The sequence below is a fragment of the Limulus polyphemus genome, unplaced genomic scaffold (genome assembly GCF_000517525.1).
Source record: "Limulus polyphemus unplaced genomic scaffold, Limulus_polyphemus-2.1.2 Scaffold592, whole genome shotgun sequence".
In the NCBI taxonomy this organism is placed as follows: Eukaryota; Metazoa; Arthropoda; class Merostomata; order Xiphosura; family Limulidae; genus Limulus; species Limulus polyphemus.
Window position 1 is genome coordinate 331,135 of NW_013666202.1, and position 14,864 is coordinate 345,998.

The window sequence follows — 14,864 nt, forward strand, 5'->3', positions numbered from 1 at the left end:
GACCTTAACTTCTAATTATCCAACACTACTAGAACTAAACAACAAGTTTTTGGACCTTACCTTATGATTATCTGATACTAGTAGAACTAAACAATAAGTTTTTGGACCTTACCTTATGATTATCTGATGTTAGTAGAACTAAACAACAAGTTTTGGACCTTAACTTATGATTATCTGATATTAATAGAACTAACCAACAAGTTTTTGGATCTTACCTTATGATTATCTGATATTAGTAGAACTAACCAACAAGTTTTTGGATCTTACCTTATGATTATCTGATATTAGTAGAACTAACCAACAAGTTTTTGCACTATAACAAATAAATAACTAATATTACTAGGTTTAAACAAGTTTTTGAACGTAATAATTAACTGATATTTCTAGAACTAACCAACAAGTTTTTCAACCATTACAAATGAATAACTAATATTATCAAAAGTTTTTCTGAAGTCAGATACAATGGTATCATAAAAACTCAAGCATTATCTTAATCAGTCTTCCTCTTTCATGATAAACCAAAATTAAACATTACAACAAATATCAGGCAGTTCCTCTCTTTTAAATTCATGTAAAATCAAAAATATAATGTATCACTGTGTCATATATTTTTGCAGTATACTAGGTGTGAGAATGCAATAGTTTTCTGCACAAACTCACCATTATCATCTGCATCTTTGCTCCTGATGCTCGATGCTTCTGGATCACATCATTCAGAAATATGATTTCTGTTAATTTCATAGTAAGGTCATCTTCATTTCTGTTGATTCACCAACAATCAAGTAATACAGATTTAACAATACACATTTCAAAATAACATTGATAAGTTTAACATTCAGATTTCACAGATATTTACTAATCAGCAATAAGTATTAAATTTTCTTTAATAACTTAATTAAAAATCAACATCATATATGATAATAATAACTTTTGAATGCATTATATTTAACATACACATGAAAAGAAGTTGAGTATAAATTAAAAAACAACTGAATACAAGTTATTTGTTCACTACATTTCACCAGGTTCACTTGATTATTCCAGGAAAACCTGGTGAAACACTGTGAGCAAAATAAACAAAAGTTTTACTATGCACAATCAATAAAAAAACTTTTCTGAATAATGAATTTAATTCTTCAGGATGACCAATATACAAGAATAAAAAAAAATCACTTCTGAAATATGAGAAGTTCAAAGACTTGGTGTATCTACTGTAATTAATATGAAACACTGTGAACTGATGGTGTAGTTTTGGAAGTTAAAATAACTGAATCACATCTACCACTGCTCGAGTATTGACAATTTGTTGCAATGGGTATAGTAAAACAGAGTTATCCTTGTTCAACATATACAGTAGAATCTACAGATTTTTGACAAAAGCATCTTTTAAAATTCTAATGCACATTTCATGCAAATTAAAACTGAAAATAAGATATTTTTGAAGTTGTTGACAAATAACAAATTGGAACCCCAGGTGATGATTCATGTAGCACAGAAATTTCTATAATTTCAGACATCATTCACTTCTTGAGCACTTATTTAGAACAAAGTGATTTTCAAGTTAAAATTTTTTCATCTGAAAATCTTCAAATTTTATTTGAGTAACCTCTAAAACCTCCTAAATAAATAATAAGCTTTTTTCAGTGAACCTTTAAAATTTATCTGTTATTTTCTCTACCCTAACTCTATAAAGACTCAGTTAATTTGACCAACCCTTTAACAACCATACAAGAGTACAAAATAAATCTAAATTATTTTTTTTTTCTTTCTAAAATGACTGCATATTGTAACAGGAAACTGCAGCTGTTTATGTTAAATAGTTTAAAGCTTGTAAAAGCATACATTTGCTTATACTTAATTTTATCGTTTTATTGCCCTTTTAACCATGTTTAACAAATAATCCCACCACACAAGTTGTAAATCATTCGGTAAATGCATAGCTCATGTTACCATATTAAATGACAGCACATGAACTGCTTGTGAGCATACCTTGTGAATAATTTATATTAATTTTTCATTGTCTTACCTAATCTAATAAGTTTCTAATTTTTACATTTTAGTTGCTTTAATAATAATAAAAAAGAATGTACACAAAAAAACCAAAAAATATAGTGCTTACCTTTGTGACTTTTTGCTGTTGGTTGCCAACGAAATTTAAGGCTGCTTTTTTTTTATACTAACACACACAAAGCAAACAATGTCCTATAACTATAATAATTTAACTGGCTCTTTACTATGGCATAAGAGCTTTAAAATAATTCCTAAAACTTCTTGATCTAAACATCACAAGAGAAACTTTGAAACTGAAGATGAAATAGACAATACTCTGTACTGAAAACAATGTAATATAATATGTCATTTAATAGATTAAACTTCATCTTTCTATTAGTTATGAATAATATAGCATAAAATGTCAGAACTATTGGCAATTTGTGAAAGAGAGAATGTGAATGGTGGGCATGGCAAGTGGGTCTAATTTTCTTTCATGGCTACATAAACAAATAAGGTTAAAGGTTATTAAAATTAGACTTTGCCTTAGTAATATCTACATTATAATGAGTAATGTATGTTAAATTCTGTACTTCAGAGAGGGGTGGTATATAAATTAGAGAAGGGAGAAGACCTAGATAACAAATGTCATGATTCTCATATTAGGGGAAATAGACATTTCTTTTAAATATTTCCTTATAAAATTAAGAAATTAAAACTTGTATAACATTAAAATTTGATTTACTAACTATGTTTTGATGCCAATTTGATTCATATACATTGATAATAAAATATTTTAATTAAAGTTTGAATTTAACTCACTAAGAAGTTGTGATATGTGCACTTTGACCTACCCATAGTGAGAGGGTTAAATGTCTGAGCCACTATTCAGTTCTGATTATACAAGTTTCAATAAATATATGCAATCTTATATTCCAAACCACTCGTATGTTTTTAATCACTACAACTGACAAAATAATAAGTTCTCATTTTCATAAGAAAAAATAAAATAAATTTTCAATTTTGATTTCAAATACTTGTATAAGATAACTGGAATGAATACTACTCATGTACATATGTATATGAGCTTACGTTCCAGATTTCAGATCAGACACAACAGACGGCCTGATGCAGAGAGGAGGAGCAGCTATTTTAGTCAGGATTAAATCCTCAGGACGACTACTTTCTGGATCCATCAGCAGGAGGGGAATATCCTAAAATATTTATCACACAAACTTAAACAAATGATCAATGAATACAAAACAAATATTACTGAAATAATAAAGGTTTTTATCTTAAAAGAAAAAAAGAATACCTTTTTTTAGTTACTTCAATGTAAATAATGTAAACATTTCACTGTGAGCCACTAATGTTGCAGTTAATGGTAAAAAATATGCCTTGACTCTGTTATTGCCCACAATAGTAGTATTTTACATAGTTCAATATACTATATATTAAAACATTTCATCTTATTTACTGATTTGCATTAAATTTAAACATTCTATATTTGAGCAAAAACCATTAAGTATATCATTACAAATCTATCACAACAGATTACAATAAATTTTATTAGTACTGTCAAAGAAGCAAGTTCCATTTGCTCATAATAAGTTCCAGCAAACAAAAATCTTTTCACTGCTTCAACAGTCAGGTAGCATTGTACATCACAAACCAAATAAGTCTTGTATCCTCGCATGTTTCCTTACTGCTTAACATTATTTTTCAGTGACCACTAAAATATATATGACTGACTGAACTCATCTATATATATATAAAAGCTACTGTTTGTTGGTAATATTCAAACTGCCTCAGTGGTCAGAACTCCTGAACCTCAAGTAGATGTCTCCTGTTCAAATACCATGACCTGAATGGAATGGAACATTTACATAACAAAATTCCCACATTTGTGATTTGTTTTGAATCTTCTAAGTTTTTCATTTGAATCATTTGTTCACCCATAAAGGAGCTCTGAGTAATCAATATTTTGAGAAACCACATATTATAGCTAAATCACTTCATATACTCTACAATGCCATAAATAATTTTTAGTCTGCTCTATACAACTTTATTTAAATAGCAACCACGAACACAATATACTGTATCTAGATTGCAACAAGCTCTGTAAAAATGAGGTGTTCCATAAGATTATCTAGATGCAGACCAGGTGGTATTATTGTACTATGCTGGACCGCCACTCATGGACTATCATGAGTAAAGCATAAAGGGATCCTGCCCATCCCTGACAATCAGTGGATTGCATAAATTGGGGTGGGTTTGCTTTTAAAAACTTAGGGAACTTGATTCACCTATTGCACTATTTACATTGTTCCTCAGGACTTTCCAACATGCATCCCCCCATATTCTACTAGTGGAGTTAGGGAGTCCTTGCCACTCCCAGTTTCCAGTCACTGGGGTGGTGGACAGAGGTTATTCCTCCAGAGTGTTTGAGTGATTTTCCTCCACTCTTGGGAAAGAAGGCAAAGTTGGGGGGCCCTCCTACCCAGGATCCTGGATGTTCTTTTTCCAAGATGTCAATAGGAGCAGCACCAGCTTATGTGGGAGCCAACTCAGTTGCTCGGCTATCCAGTTGGGTAATGGTCCTTTTTTGATCAATATTGGTTCAGTACATTGCTCCTGGAAGAGGGTCCATAATCTTCTTGTAATTCCAAATGCAGAGTGGTCCCATCACGGGTCCTTGCTTGAGCACAGTTTGTTTCACATCCTCCCCATAATTCCGAGGGCAAGTGGAATTTACCTTACCCACACAGTTGGGGAGTGAGGATGAGTGTTCACATTCCAGACCATATGAGTTCTGTTTCCTCAGGTAGAGTATGGCATCCCATCATTCCAAGTTTGGGGTGTTGCCTTTCGGACTTCTTCAGGTTGAGAAGAGGGTTTGTCCACTTCGAGGTTGCTTACCTTCTCTCATGATTCTGGTGGTTTGGAATGCATTACTGTATAGCTACAGGTTGGGATCACTCACAAACATACATATTGTGGTCCAAATGCCCTAGCCACCAATGTGAGATTTAGGGGCCATGGCCCTATAATTCCAACCCCAATCAGTGGAACCTTGGCTACCTGGTTGGGGCTTGGCCAATGGTTATTTAGATTCACATCAAATTCCACCTACATTGCATGATTTAGGATCCGGGTGAAGAGTATACCTGTTCTGGATGTGTGCAGTTCCCCTACTAGTGTGCTAATCTTCTATTTGTTTTGGCATGTCCATGATCTATGCAGACGTATTCTGTAAGGATAATGTCCTCACTGGCCCCTCCACCTTATCAATGTGAAATTCTAGCTGTAGCATGAGCAGAGGTAAGTATGTTTTGGAAGTTAGCATTTTTCTTAAATTGAAAATGTATTTCCAATAATACCTCTAGTCACACTTTTCCACCCCACTAAGAACCTGTGTTAGAGACTGCAAATTGGGTCAGTCTAGAAAAAGTGACAGTATTATCTGAAGGAGGTGCTTATGTACAGTACCAGGATAGAGGGTGCATTGAGGTAGGTGGAGAGTGTCATGAGACAAATATGATCAAGTGCAATCAATTGGGGAATAAAACACTGGAGCAAGCGAGAAAAAAATCAAACCAATGCTTAGATGGGCAAAGGAAAAGAAACCCTTACAGTGAGTAGGAGGTAAGTATGTTTTGGAATTTGATATCCACTCAACACCTGAAAAATGCTTTGTGGTCTGAATAGTGCTAATAAAAGAAAGTAGTACCCAAAGCTGAAAAATGTTTCATCAAATACTAAATATTTTATAGGAGCTATTACTCAAATATTTTTAATACTGATATTCCAATATTTTAAAAATTTTGTGGAAGTATAAAAAAGTACAATCAACAAGACATTTTACTTATATTGATGGCATCTTTTATTTAAATTTATCAGAATAATTAGAACTTAATGAGACTGTCCTTATAAGCACAAATGAATAGCAAGAGTTAGTGTGATTACGATATTATCTACACAGACTAGGATCGCCTACAATAAATGAATACTCTAGCAATATTTACCTTATAAACAAACATATTTTTGAGTAAACTTAAAACAGTTAAAAAAAAAACTTACCTCATCAATAATTTGTTGGAACAACTGTTGTACTCTCAGTGGATTCAACATATCCTTTAAATCAGAAATTTTCATATTCAAAAATGATCAAAACAATAAGAAGGATTAGCCCTTAATATACATATGGTTATGTTTAATATTAAAATAATAAATACTGAGTACTTTTTCATACAAAAGAAATGATTGCTGGATCCTTTTAAATACAGACTGTTTGCAACTGTAGTAGATAACTATTCAATAATGGCATTGATCTTAATGCAAAAAACTGTGAAACTCAAGAAACAGACATGAGGTATTCTGAGCTCATATATGAAGAACTGGTATAAAGTTGATTCCCCATTACCCAAGAATAACCTCTATGCTAAAACATTACAGATAAAAATGAGTAAGTGGCCACACAACCCATATGAACAGAGGTTCTTATATAACCTTCCATTAAATTAAAATCAGTACTGTGTCCGCATATTAAATAAATATACTTTTGTTTCGCTTTAGATTTTGATCACAATAGATAACTACAGTGTTCCTGAACAAAATTCAACTAAAAATAAAAACCTATATGGCTAAAATTGGGCAGAGAGCTCATTATGTACTTAACAAAACATAATAGTCATATTTCAATTACTTGAATGGTTGGAATAATCATAGATAGTAATAATTGCAAACCCTAATTTTGATTAAATGATTATTTTCATAACAATCAATTTAATTGTAACTTTGATTGATTGTTGGAATAATCTAAAACAATAATAATGAGAAACACTAACTTTGAATCATCAATTTAACCATAATTTTGATTAACTGATTACTTTATGTGACACTAATTAATGTAATCACTATTCACAGGTAATCGATTAAACCACCACCCTCTAGTTTGGAACAGATTTTTCATATGATAACTGAGAACCCTGCCATGATCATAAAAGTTATCACTTGATTAAGTGATATATATAAGTTACATTCATACACATGACCTGGAAAGAAAGAACCTACTCAAATTTTCACAGCAAAATTTGTAGGGGTTGTTTACACTTTTAAAAATTTAATCTTGGAGATTGGGCTTGCAACTTAGATTGACTCAAAGGGCACTGTTATATTTTATCCAGTAAATAATCCAAGCATGACTGTCTAGACAAGCTGTAAACAACAGTTACAATTATTTTAAAAAAATGTCTGCAAGCAAAAAATTTATGAGAAAAATTACTCTATGACAATAGATTGACAAGTCTTTACTAGTAGCTCCTTTCACATTTCTCAATGGGATTACTTCAGTTTAAAATAGAGAACACAGCAAGTGTAAGCAGCATTTCAGCTTTATATACTAAATCTGTTTTTTCACTTCATATCAGAAAATGTACTTTTCATCACAAACACAAATTTGATATACAAGATTAAATGTAAACTCAAAAATAGAACTCTTTCTGGAAATTCATGTTAGGTGGCTAGTTATATCCACTAAGGTCATTCAACTCCTTAGTTTTTCATTTTGCCTGTGTGGCTGGAACTTTTGTGGGTAAGTTTTATATTAACTGCCAAAAAAAATGAAGCTTCTTGTTCTGTGAAGATGTACGAGTAAAAAAAACACATCAATGTGTGTATGTTATGGAGCACAAAGAAAATCGAAAAACTTAAAATTATTACTTAACAAATAATATTATTGTTTACGCAATATAACCCAAACATAAAAGAGAAATAGTACAAAATTAATGACAAACTTGTTAAGTAGTAAAATGCAAGACAATATTTAAAATATGGAGCAAGCAAAGTATCATAAATGTGTTACTGGGAATATAAAAGGTAGTGCTAAAAAAAATCATAATTCTAGTGTAAACGATGTTATCATTACCTCTTGAAGTTAGCTTTCTTAAAGAAATTTGGTGTTCCTTTAAAAAGATTAAGTACATGTTGAAATAGGAATTAACAGCCAATAATAGATGAACATTAGATGACTGTAACATGTAAATACTCAATGCTTTGTACACTATACAATTGGTGTCATTAGGAACCAACCCCTATATTATGTATGAAGTGTAGGATTAAAAAAATATATATCAATACATATAATAATAAATTGTATTATACATATTCATAGAATACACTAACTTTCAGTCAGAGGACAAAATATCACAAAACAAGTTATAAAATCATTTTGTACATGTAAAATGATGTAGCCAATTGTAGGGTATAATATCCATATCTGAGGTCATTCTACAAGTGCAATGAAGACACTGACAAAACTGATATGATATTAAAAATATATATTACCATTGATTTATTAAAATAAAAAAAACTGTTCACAATGAAATTGTATTAAAAAAAAGAGGGGGGAAAAAACAAGTAGTAAATAAATTACAAAAATTAAGTATGATATATAGATGGCTATGACAAAAAGTACAGAAACAAGGTAGAGATGAATACAGAAAACCATATAATAATCACTACATTTACACTGAGGGACGAAGCATGTATGTCAGTATCTATGTATGTAAACAAAACTCCTGTGCCATCTATTGAATAGCACCATAAACAATTTCACACTTTGGGTATTCAAGATTCAGACAGTTTGAAAAATAACTATGGTTTGTGCAACAACCATTCTTTATAACAGAATACAATTTTAAGTAAAAGTACTCTCCTCAAAACGAGAACATGACTTTCACTAGGTCTGTACGTGTGGGTTTGATTATATCTTTATTGATGTAATTTTTAAAATGTAGTATAAAGAAACTGTAGTTCTTAAAAAAACTATTATTTTTTAATAAATGGTACCACTTTTAATATATAAAACATTACAGTTTACATCAGTAAAAATGTATGCAACTTTTGAACTCTGTACAATGAATCATTTTGATGCAATGAGTTGCATACGACTAACGGGCACAATCCAAACACTTTTCCCATCCAGTACTTTCCAGAAAAAAAATCATTTTTTTTAGAAAATGTTCAATTTTTCTAAATTTTTTTTCAATGAAGTATGAATAGTACGATTAGTAAATACTAGCACAAATACTCACCCTGAGGGCAGCATTTCTGCTAGTTAACACTCATTTAAATACTAATTACTACTTTACAAAACAAATGGTTTGATTTGTTTTGAATTTCGTGCAAACTTACATGAGAGCTATCCATGTTAGCCATCCCTAATTTAGCAGTGAAAGACTATAGTGAAGGCAGCTAGTCATCACCACACATTGCCAACTCTTGAGTTACAAATAGTGGGATTGACTGTCACATTATAATGCCCCTACGACTGAAAAGGCGAGCATGTTTGATGGGATGGGGATTTGAACCCGCAACCCTCGAATTACGTGTGAAGCAACCTAACAACCAGGCCATGACGGGCTCAAACAAATGGATATAGATATCTAACATTTTTTGTTTTACAGTCCAAATAGGCATTACATTTCATACATGTTAATATACATTTCAAAAGTTCATTCATAGAACATTTACAAAAATAAAACATACCTGAGCTGCTTTGTTGAGATGAGTGTCAAGTTCTTTATTGTATTTCACTGCATTTTCAAATTCAGCCAAAAACTCAGATACAGTCGTATCATTCTTTCTTACATGTCTGAATTTCTCATGAACAATTTTCAACAGGCCACATTTCTTCACAACACCTATATCAGTTTTTAATATCATACTTTGAGATATAGCTAATAATTACATTTGTTTTTTTAAAGTACTCAATTTTTAATGATTATTAACCTAGTATTTTCTCATTCTGAAAATAAATCATAATTTAAAGCTATTAATTTGATATTATTGCATTCAGGAATTCAAATATTCAAAAATTTCTAAGTAATAATTTTATTCAGGAAACTTTCCACATGTTTGCACAGTTGATATTTAATATCTCTTACAAAAGGGACTTTATGTCATATAAAACATCATTGTTTATGCACTGGCAGCTCGTGAACATCTTTAATTTAATAACTTTGAATATGTTAAGAACATTTTCACTATGCTTTAACTCTAGTAAAACAATGCTAGCTGTAAATAATTAAAATTTGTTTTTTCAAATTTTCAAACTTATACATATCACTTTTAGCTTTCTGATAAATACATTAATTAATGTACATTTTAATATACATGTTTGTTTTTACTTAAATTTCTATGAAAAATTATAAATATTCCAGACCTAAATACATGCATACACAAAACATTAATACTGTAATTTTTCTTAATAATTCAAACTAACTAACACCACTTTAGCTTTTGATCTAGTTTGAAAGGGTAATGAAAACTCCAGGATATATTTAGTTGAGAATATAACACTTCAGAAAAATACCTACATTTCAACTTGATGATAGACAACGTTGCATTTTGTTCATAAAAAAAAAGATTTGAACTGAACTACCATCAAATATAATGAATTAGAAAAATATTCCAGATAAAACAGACTGACTTAAAAATGTTATGCTAAAATACATCAATAACTGGCACAGTTAAACAATATGTTGTGTGTGTGTGTACAGGTAATCTCTGAGAGTTAAAAGAGAGAAGAAAAAAAAGGAGTTCTACAATCTTCCCTAACTTTTTCAGATTATGGTATGTTTTTTGTTAATTTTCTGACCTTTCTAAGTTCATGGCTACCCTTATCATATGAGACCAATAAAAGCTAATTAGCACATAAATCATCCAAATAATCTTAACACAGGATGAACATGAGCACAGAGAATAGCCACATTTAATTATTGTTTACTAAGCTCACCAAGTATCATCAATAGCAGGAAACTGAGCAACAAGTTTTTAAAACATTTTAAGACTGTTTAATACATCCATACTAATACTTACCATTTAATGCACCACAGTAGAAACAGGTGGAGTTTTTTTTGCATCTTTCAATGATTTTTTTATGCAGAACTTTTCGTTGAAGATAGCTGATGTTGGGCCGTCTCAAGGTATCAAAAAAACCCTCTCTTTGTTGCGGTGACAGTAAAACTCTACTGCATGTCTGAAGTTTAAATATTTAATTTCTTAATTCCCTTTTTTGGCATAATTACAAGCCTTACACAAATAATATTTATTATGAAATAACCTATATATACATGAAAAACTGCACCCTGTACTTCATCAAAATTGTAAACTGTACACCAACACTACCTTACTTTGCATAGTAAAACAACAATACCTTAACAGTTAACACAGTTAGAACCTGTGCATTAACACACTGTAACATACACATTAACACAAGTACATTTGAACATACTGATTCCACTGTCACTTGTACTCAATATAAAGGGATCCCACATATCAATTAATATCAACTTTTGATCAGAGCAAACTATGTACGTTAAGAGTACAAAATAACTGCACTTTGTACATTATAAAAAACACAACTACATTTGAACAACGTGAAGCCTACACACTCTACCATGTAGAACTAACCTAAACTTAATAGACTTTATAATGAAAGTTACCTTATACTTAGTGTTTAGTATTTTGAAACAATTTCAAATTATGTTTTTAGAAAATAAACTTGAAAAACAAGCTCTTTCTGTGATCAAGTGCTATTTTAGAAAATCCTTTTAATATTTTAAATAAATGTTATATGAATCACATATAAGGAAGAATTATTTGTTATAATTATACTGATAATCCTGTCAGTTTCATTTCAAGCTCTACTGTTATATTTATGTAAATAATTTTACCTTACAAATACACTGTAGTATACTAATAGTTGCACGAAAGTAACCTATGTGAAAGACTGGTAATTCCAGGTCAATAAACCCAAAATGACCAGTGCAGTCAGCCAAATTCTTTCCACAGGTTTCACATTTGTAATCTTTCTGACTGGTACCCTGCAAGACAGAATTATGTATACGTTATGAGTATATTTATCTGGAAAAAAAAAGACTAATTTTGCTTGTTAGGTATTAAGAATTCTCCAAATCTAAACATCTAACCATTACCTATCATATCTAGATCCATACTGTAGATCACAATGATTTCATGGACAACATTAATTTTTAATTAAAACCTAAACTTCTCTCTCATTGACTCATATTCAAAACCTAACTAATAAAGGAGTATAGGAGTTGCAAGATTATCAAATGAGGGAAAGTTTAAACTTAAAACTCATGTACAGAAAGGTTAATAACTTCAAGAGAGAAATTTGTTCAAATAAATTTTCTATGTCTTGAGTGGCTTAGACATGACAGGAAAAAAAAAAAGGTCTAAATCCAGGTGTTACTATTTTTCTTTGCACTTTCACTATAGTTGTATGGCAGTTTTTATATGTTTAAATGCAAAGCTAAAACTTCATCTTTTTTTTAGTTTTTACCTGCAGTTTAGATTTAATCTTTAATCTTTTTTGCCAAGAAAAAGCCACTTAGCAGAAAATTCTAATTAAGCAATCTCCATAAAATACTAGTAAACTGTGTACAGCACAGGTTTGTGACAACTACACTTCAGGTAAAATACATAATAAATGTTTCAATACAAACCAATCTATTGTCCAGTACACCATGCTGGACAGGTTTACGACTATTATCCTGCAAGTATAAATTCTTGCTGACACACTGCATATGGGCTTGTTGTCTAATTTCATTGGCATTTTCAATTCCAAAACAAAGGTGGCTTCTGTGGAAATTAATTTTTGTTAATCTATATAATGAAAAATATTAAGACACCAAAAATACTAGAATGACTTAAGCTCATACCTAGTTGGTAGTGCCTTTATAAGGTAGGAATTGCTCTTCAATTTTTTTTTAAGTACAATTAAATAGTAAACTTAGTTTTAAGTATCTAAATTTTGCATTTGAAGATAATGTGTCAAGAGAGCAAATACATATCAGATATCTATTCAAATACACTCTGATAAAAAAGTAGCAGTTAAGTACCCTCCTCACACAGCTTTCAAACAGATGAGCCACAACAAAAATTAGATATACTTGAAGTTAGATACATTTCATGCTTACTAATACTATATAGTTTTTCTATAATAGTCTATGTGGTAAGTGCTAGTAATGTGGAATTTTTAATAGTATCATTGAATATGTAAATAGACAGAATATAATTTTGTAAAATACAATAGTATGGTTAAAATGTTTGATAAGTTTGCTGGTAAACTATATTAGAAAAACTGCTTATTTTATTACAGTTCTGAGACAATATTCATTTTTTTCTCTTTTTACTTATAAATATGAAAACATTCTAGCTATTCTAGAATTTTATATAGAATTTATGTAAATCTATAAGAATTAATTGCAAAGCTTCTTAATATCTTGACTTACATTTTCATGGCCACGTCTGTTTCACGAAATTGTTCCTTTACCATCTTGATTAGTACTGCTTAAAAACTGTACTTAAACTTGAACCAAATATTGTGCAGTTCTGCTAAAAGACTGGAAAAAAACTAAAGATTCAGTATGTTAGTTATTAACTTACACTAAACAATCTGAAAATTGATTTAATAAATAACTGGTTAACCTTATAACAAACTTAAAATGAATTTTCAGTGTCTTTCAACACAGCAAATTTCAAGTAATTTTCAACTGTTGTATAAAACATTTCACACCTTAAAATTTAAACTCAAACATGTATATGTACATAGTTAAAGCTTGTTTAGAAAATATGTCTAAAACAAACCCACTACTATGTTCATAAACCTGAAAATGTTATTTAGTTAGCTGTATAATACATTATTAACAGCTGATGAAGAATGCATACTACTCATTATTGAAAATTATCATATCAAATTATGAGACACAGCAATACCAAATGCATGAACATAACCTATGACTGGAAAAATAAGTACCCAAAATTTTTAAAAAGGCTTGAACACTTTAGAAATATTGCCCCATCTTTATCAAGTACAACTAACAAAGGAGGATTGTCAATAACTTATTCTAAGTAGCAAACTGCCACTTTTTTTTTTTATTAATCTAGACTATAGTTTAAATTTCTGAGGCCATGATGAGGAGCAAGTTAACATTCATCCAACACTGAATCAATATAAATTATCGCATTTACTTGTTTTAACTGTGATTTTGCTTTGAAAATTAAAATTATCTGAAATGTGAACAAATGAATAAATTTTAAAAAAGTTTCGCTTTAAGAAATGCTTGATTTATCAAGTGAAATTTCTTAATAAAATTGTCAAATGTAAAAAAAAATCACCTAGTCTAATATTTAGTTACAATTCGTATAACTACAAGTCTTCAATAATGAGCTATTACTATCAGTAGTATTTTCACGGATTAGTGTTTTACTCCTTCAATAACTAGTACTATTATTAAACTTAAAAACAATAACAGTATGAAACCGTTACTCAATGTTGCTGATGTTACTTACGATAGACAAAATTTTAGGCTTAGTCACTTGGTTACTGACTAAATCATCAGTAAACGACTTAAGGTAATTAATTGTTTGTAAATCATAAATATTCTCGACTAATCTCTAGCCGTTAACTATTTGCATTGATTCGCACGAAAGATCATGCCGAATGAAGATAAAATGCAAACGGCATAAGAAAAAAAACTATACTCATTGAACTTTAATTTTCAAACACTAAAAAATAAAAAACACATTATCCTATTAGAATCTTATACATTGCATCTACCATGCTCTGATACAGATGCAAGCGCCACCTGCGACTTAGTAATTACAAAATAAATTGTATAAATAGCAAAATCTTATCTATGCATTTAATTATTTTCTCACGTCCGTTGTATGAATGGTGGTGGTGTGACTCTTATAGGTTTTAAAAATGTTTGATGGTGTGATTATATCTAACCCCTCTAGAAACAGTAAAGAATATAACTTTATTCAGATATATTCATGAAATG

General features: G+C 30.3%; 1 protein-coding gene across 1 annotated transcript in view; it reads right to left on the reverse strand.

Annotated features, from left to right (window-relative positions):
- Positions 1–14,633, reverse strand: part of LOC106459320 (DNA-directed RNA polymerase III subunit RPC1-like) — a 67,556-nt gene extending 52,923 nt beyond the window's left edge. The window contains exons 1-9 of the mRNA XM_013918930.2: positions 14,371–14,633; positions 13,311–13,421; positions 12,522–12,657; positions 11,727–11,876; positions 10,870–11,029; positions 9,538–9,692; positions 6,070–6,123; positions 3,082–3,203; positions 661–760 (exon numbers count right to left, since the gene is read on the reverse strand). Of these exons, the coding sequence (XP_013774384.1) occupies positions 661–760; positions 3,082–3,203; positions 6,070–6,123; positions 9,538–9,692; positions 10,870–11,029; positions 11,727–11,876; positions 12,522–12,657; positions 13,311–13,354 (921 nt within the window). The 5' untranslated portion in view covers positions 13,355–13,421; positions 14,371–14,633. The remainder of the gene's footprint in view (positions 1–660; positions 761–3,081; positions 3,204–6,069; positions 6,124–9,537; positions 9,693–10,869; positions 11,030–11,726; positions 11,877–12,521; positions 12,658–13,310; positions 13,422–14,370) is intronic.
- Positions 14,634–14,864: the final 231 nt, after the last annotated feature.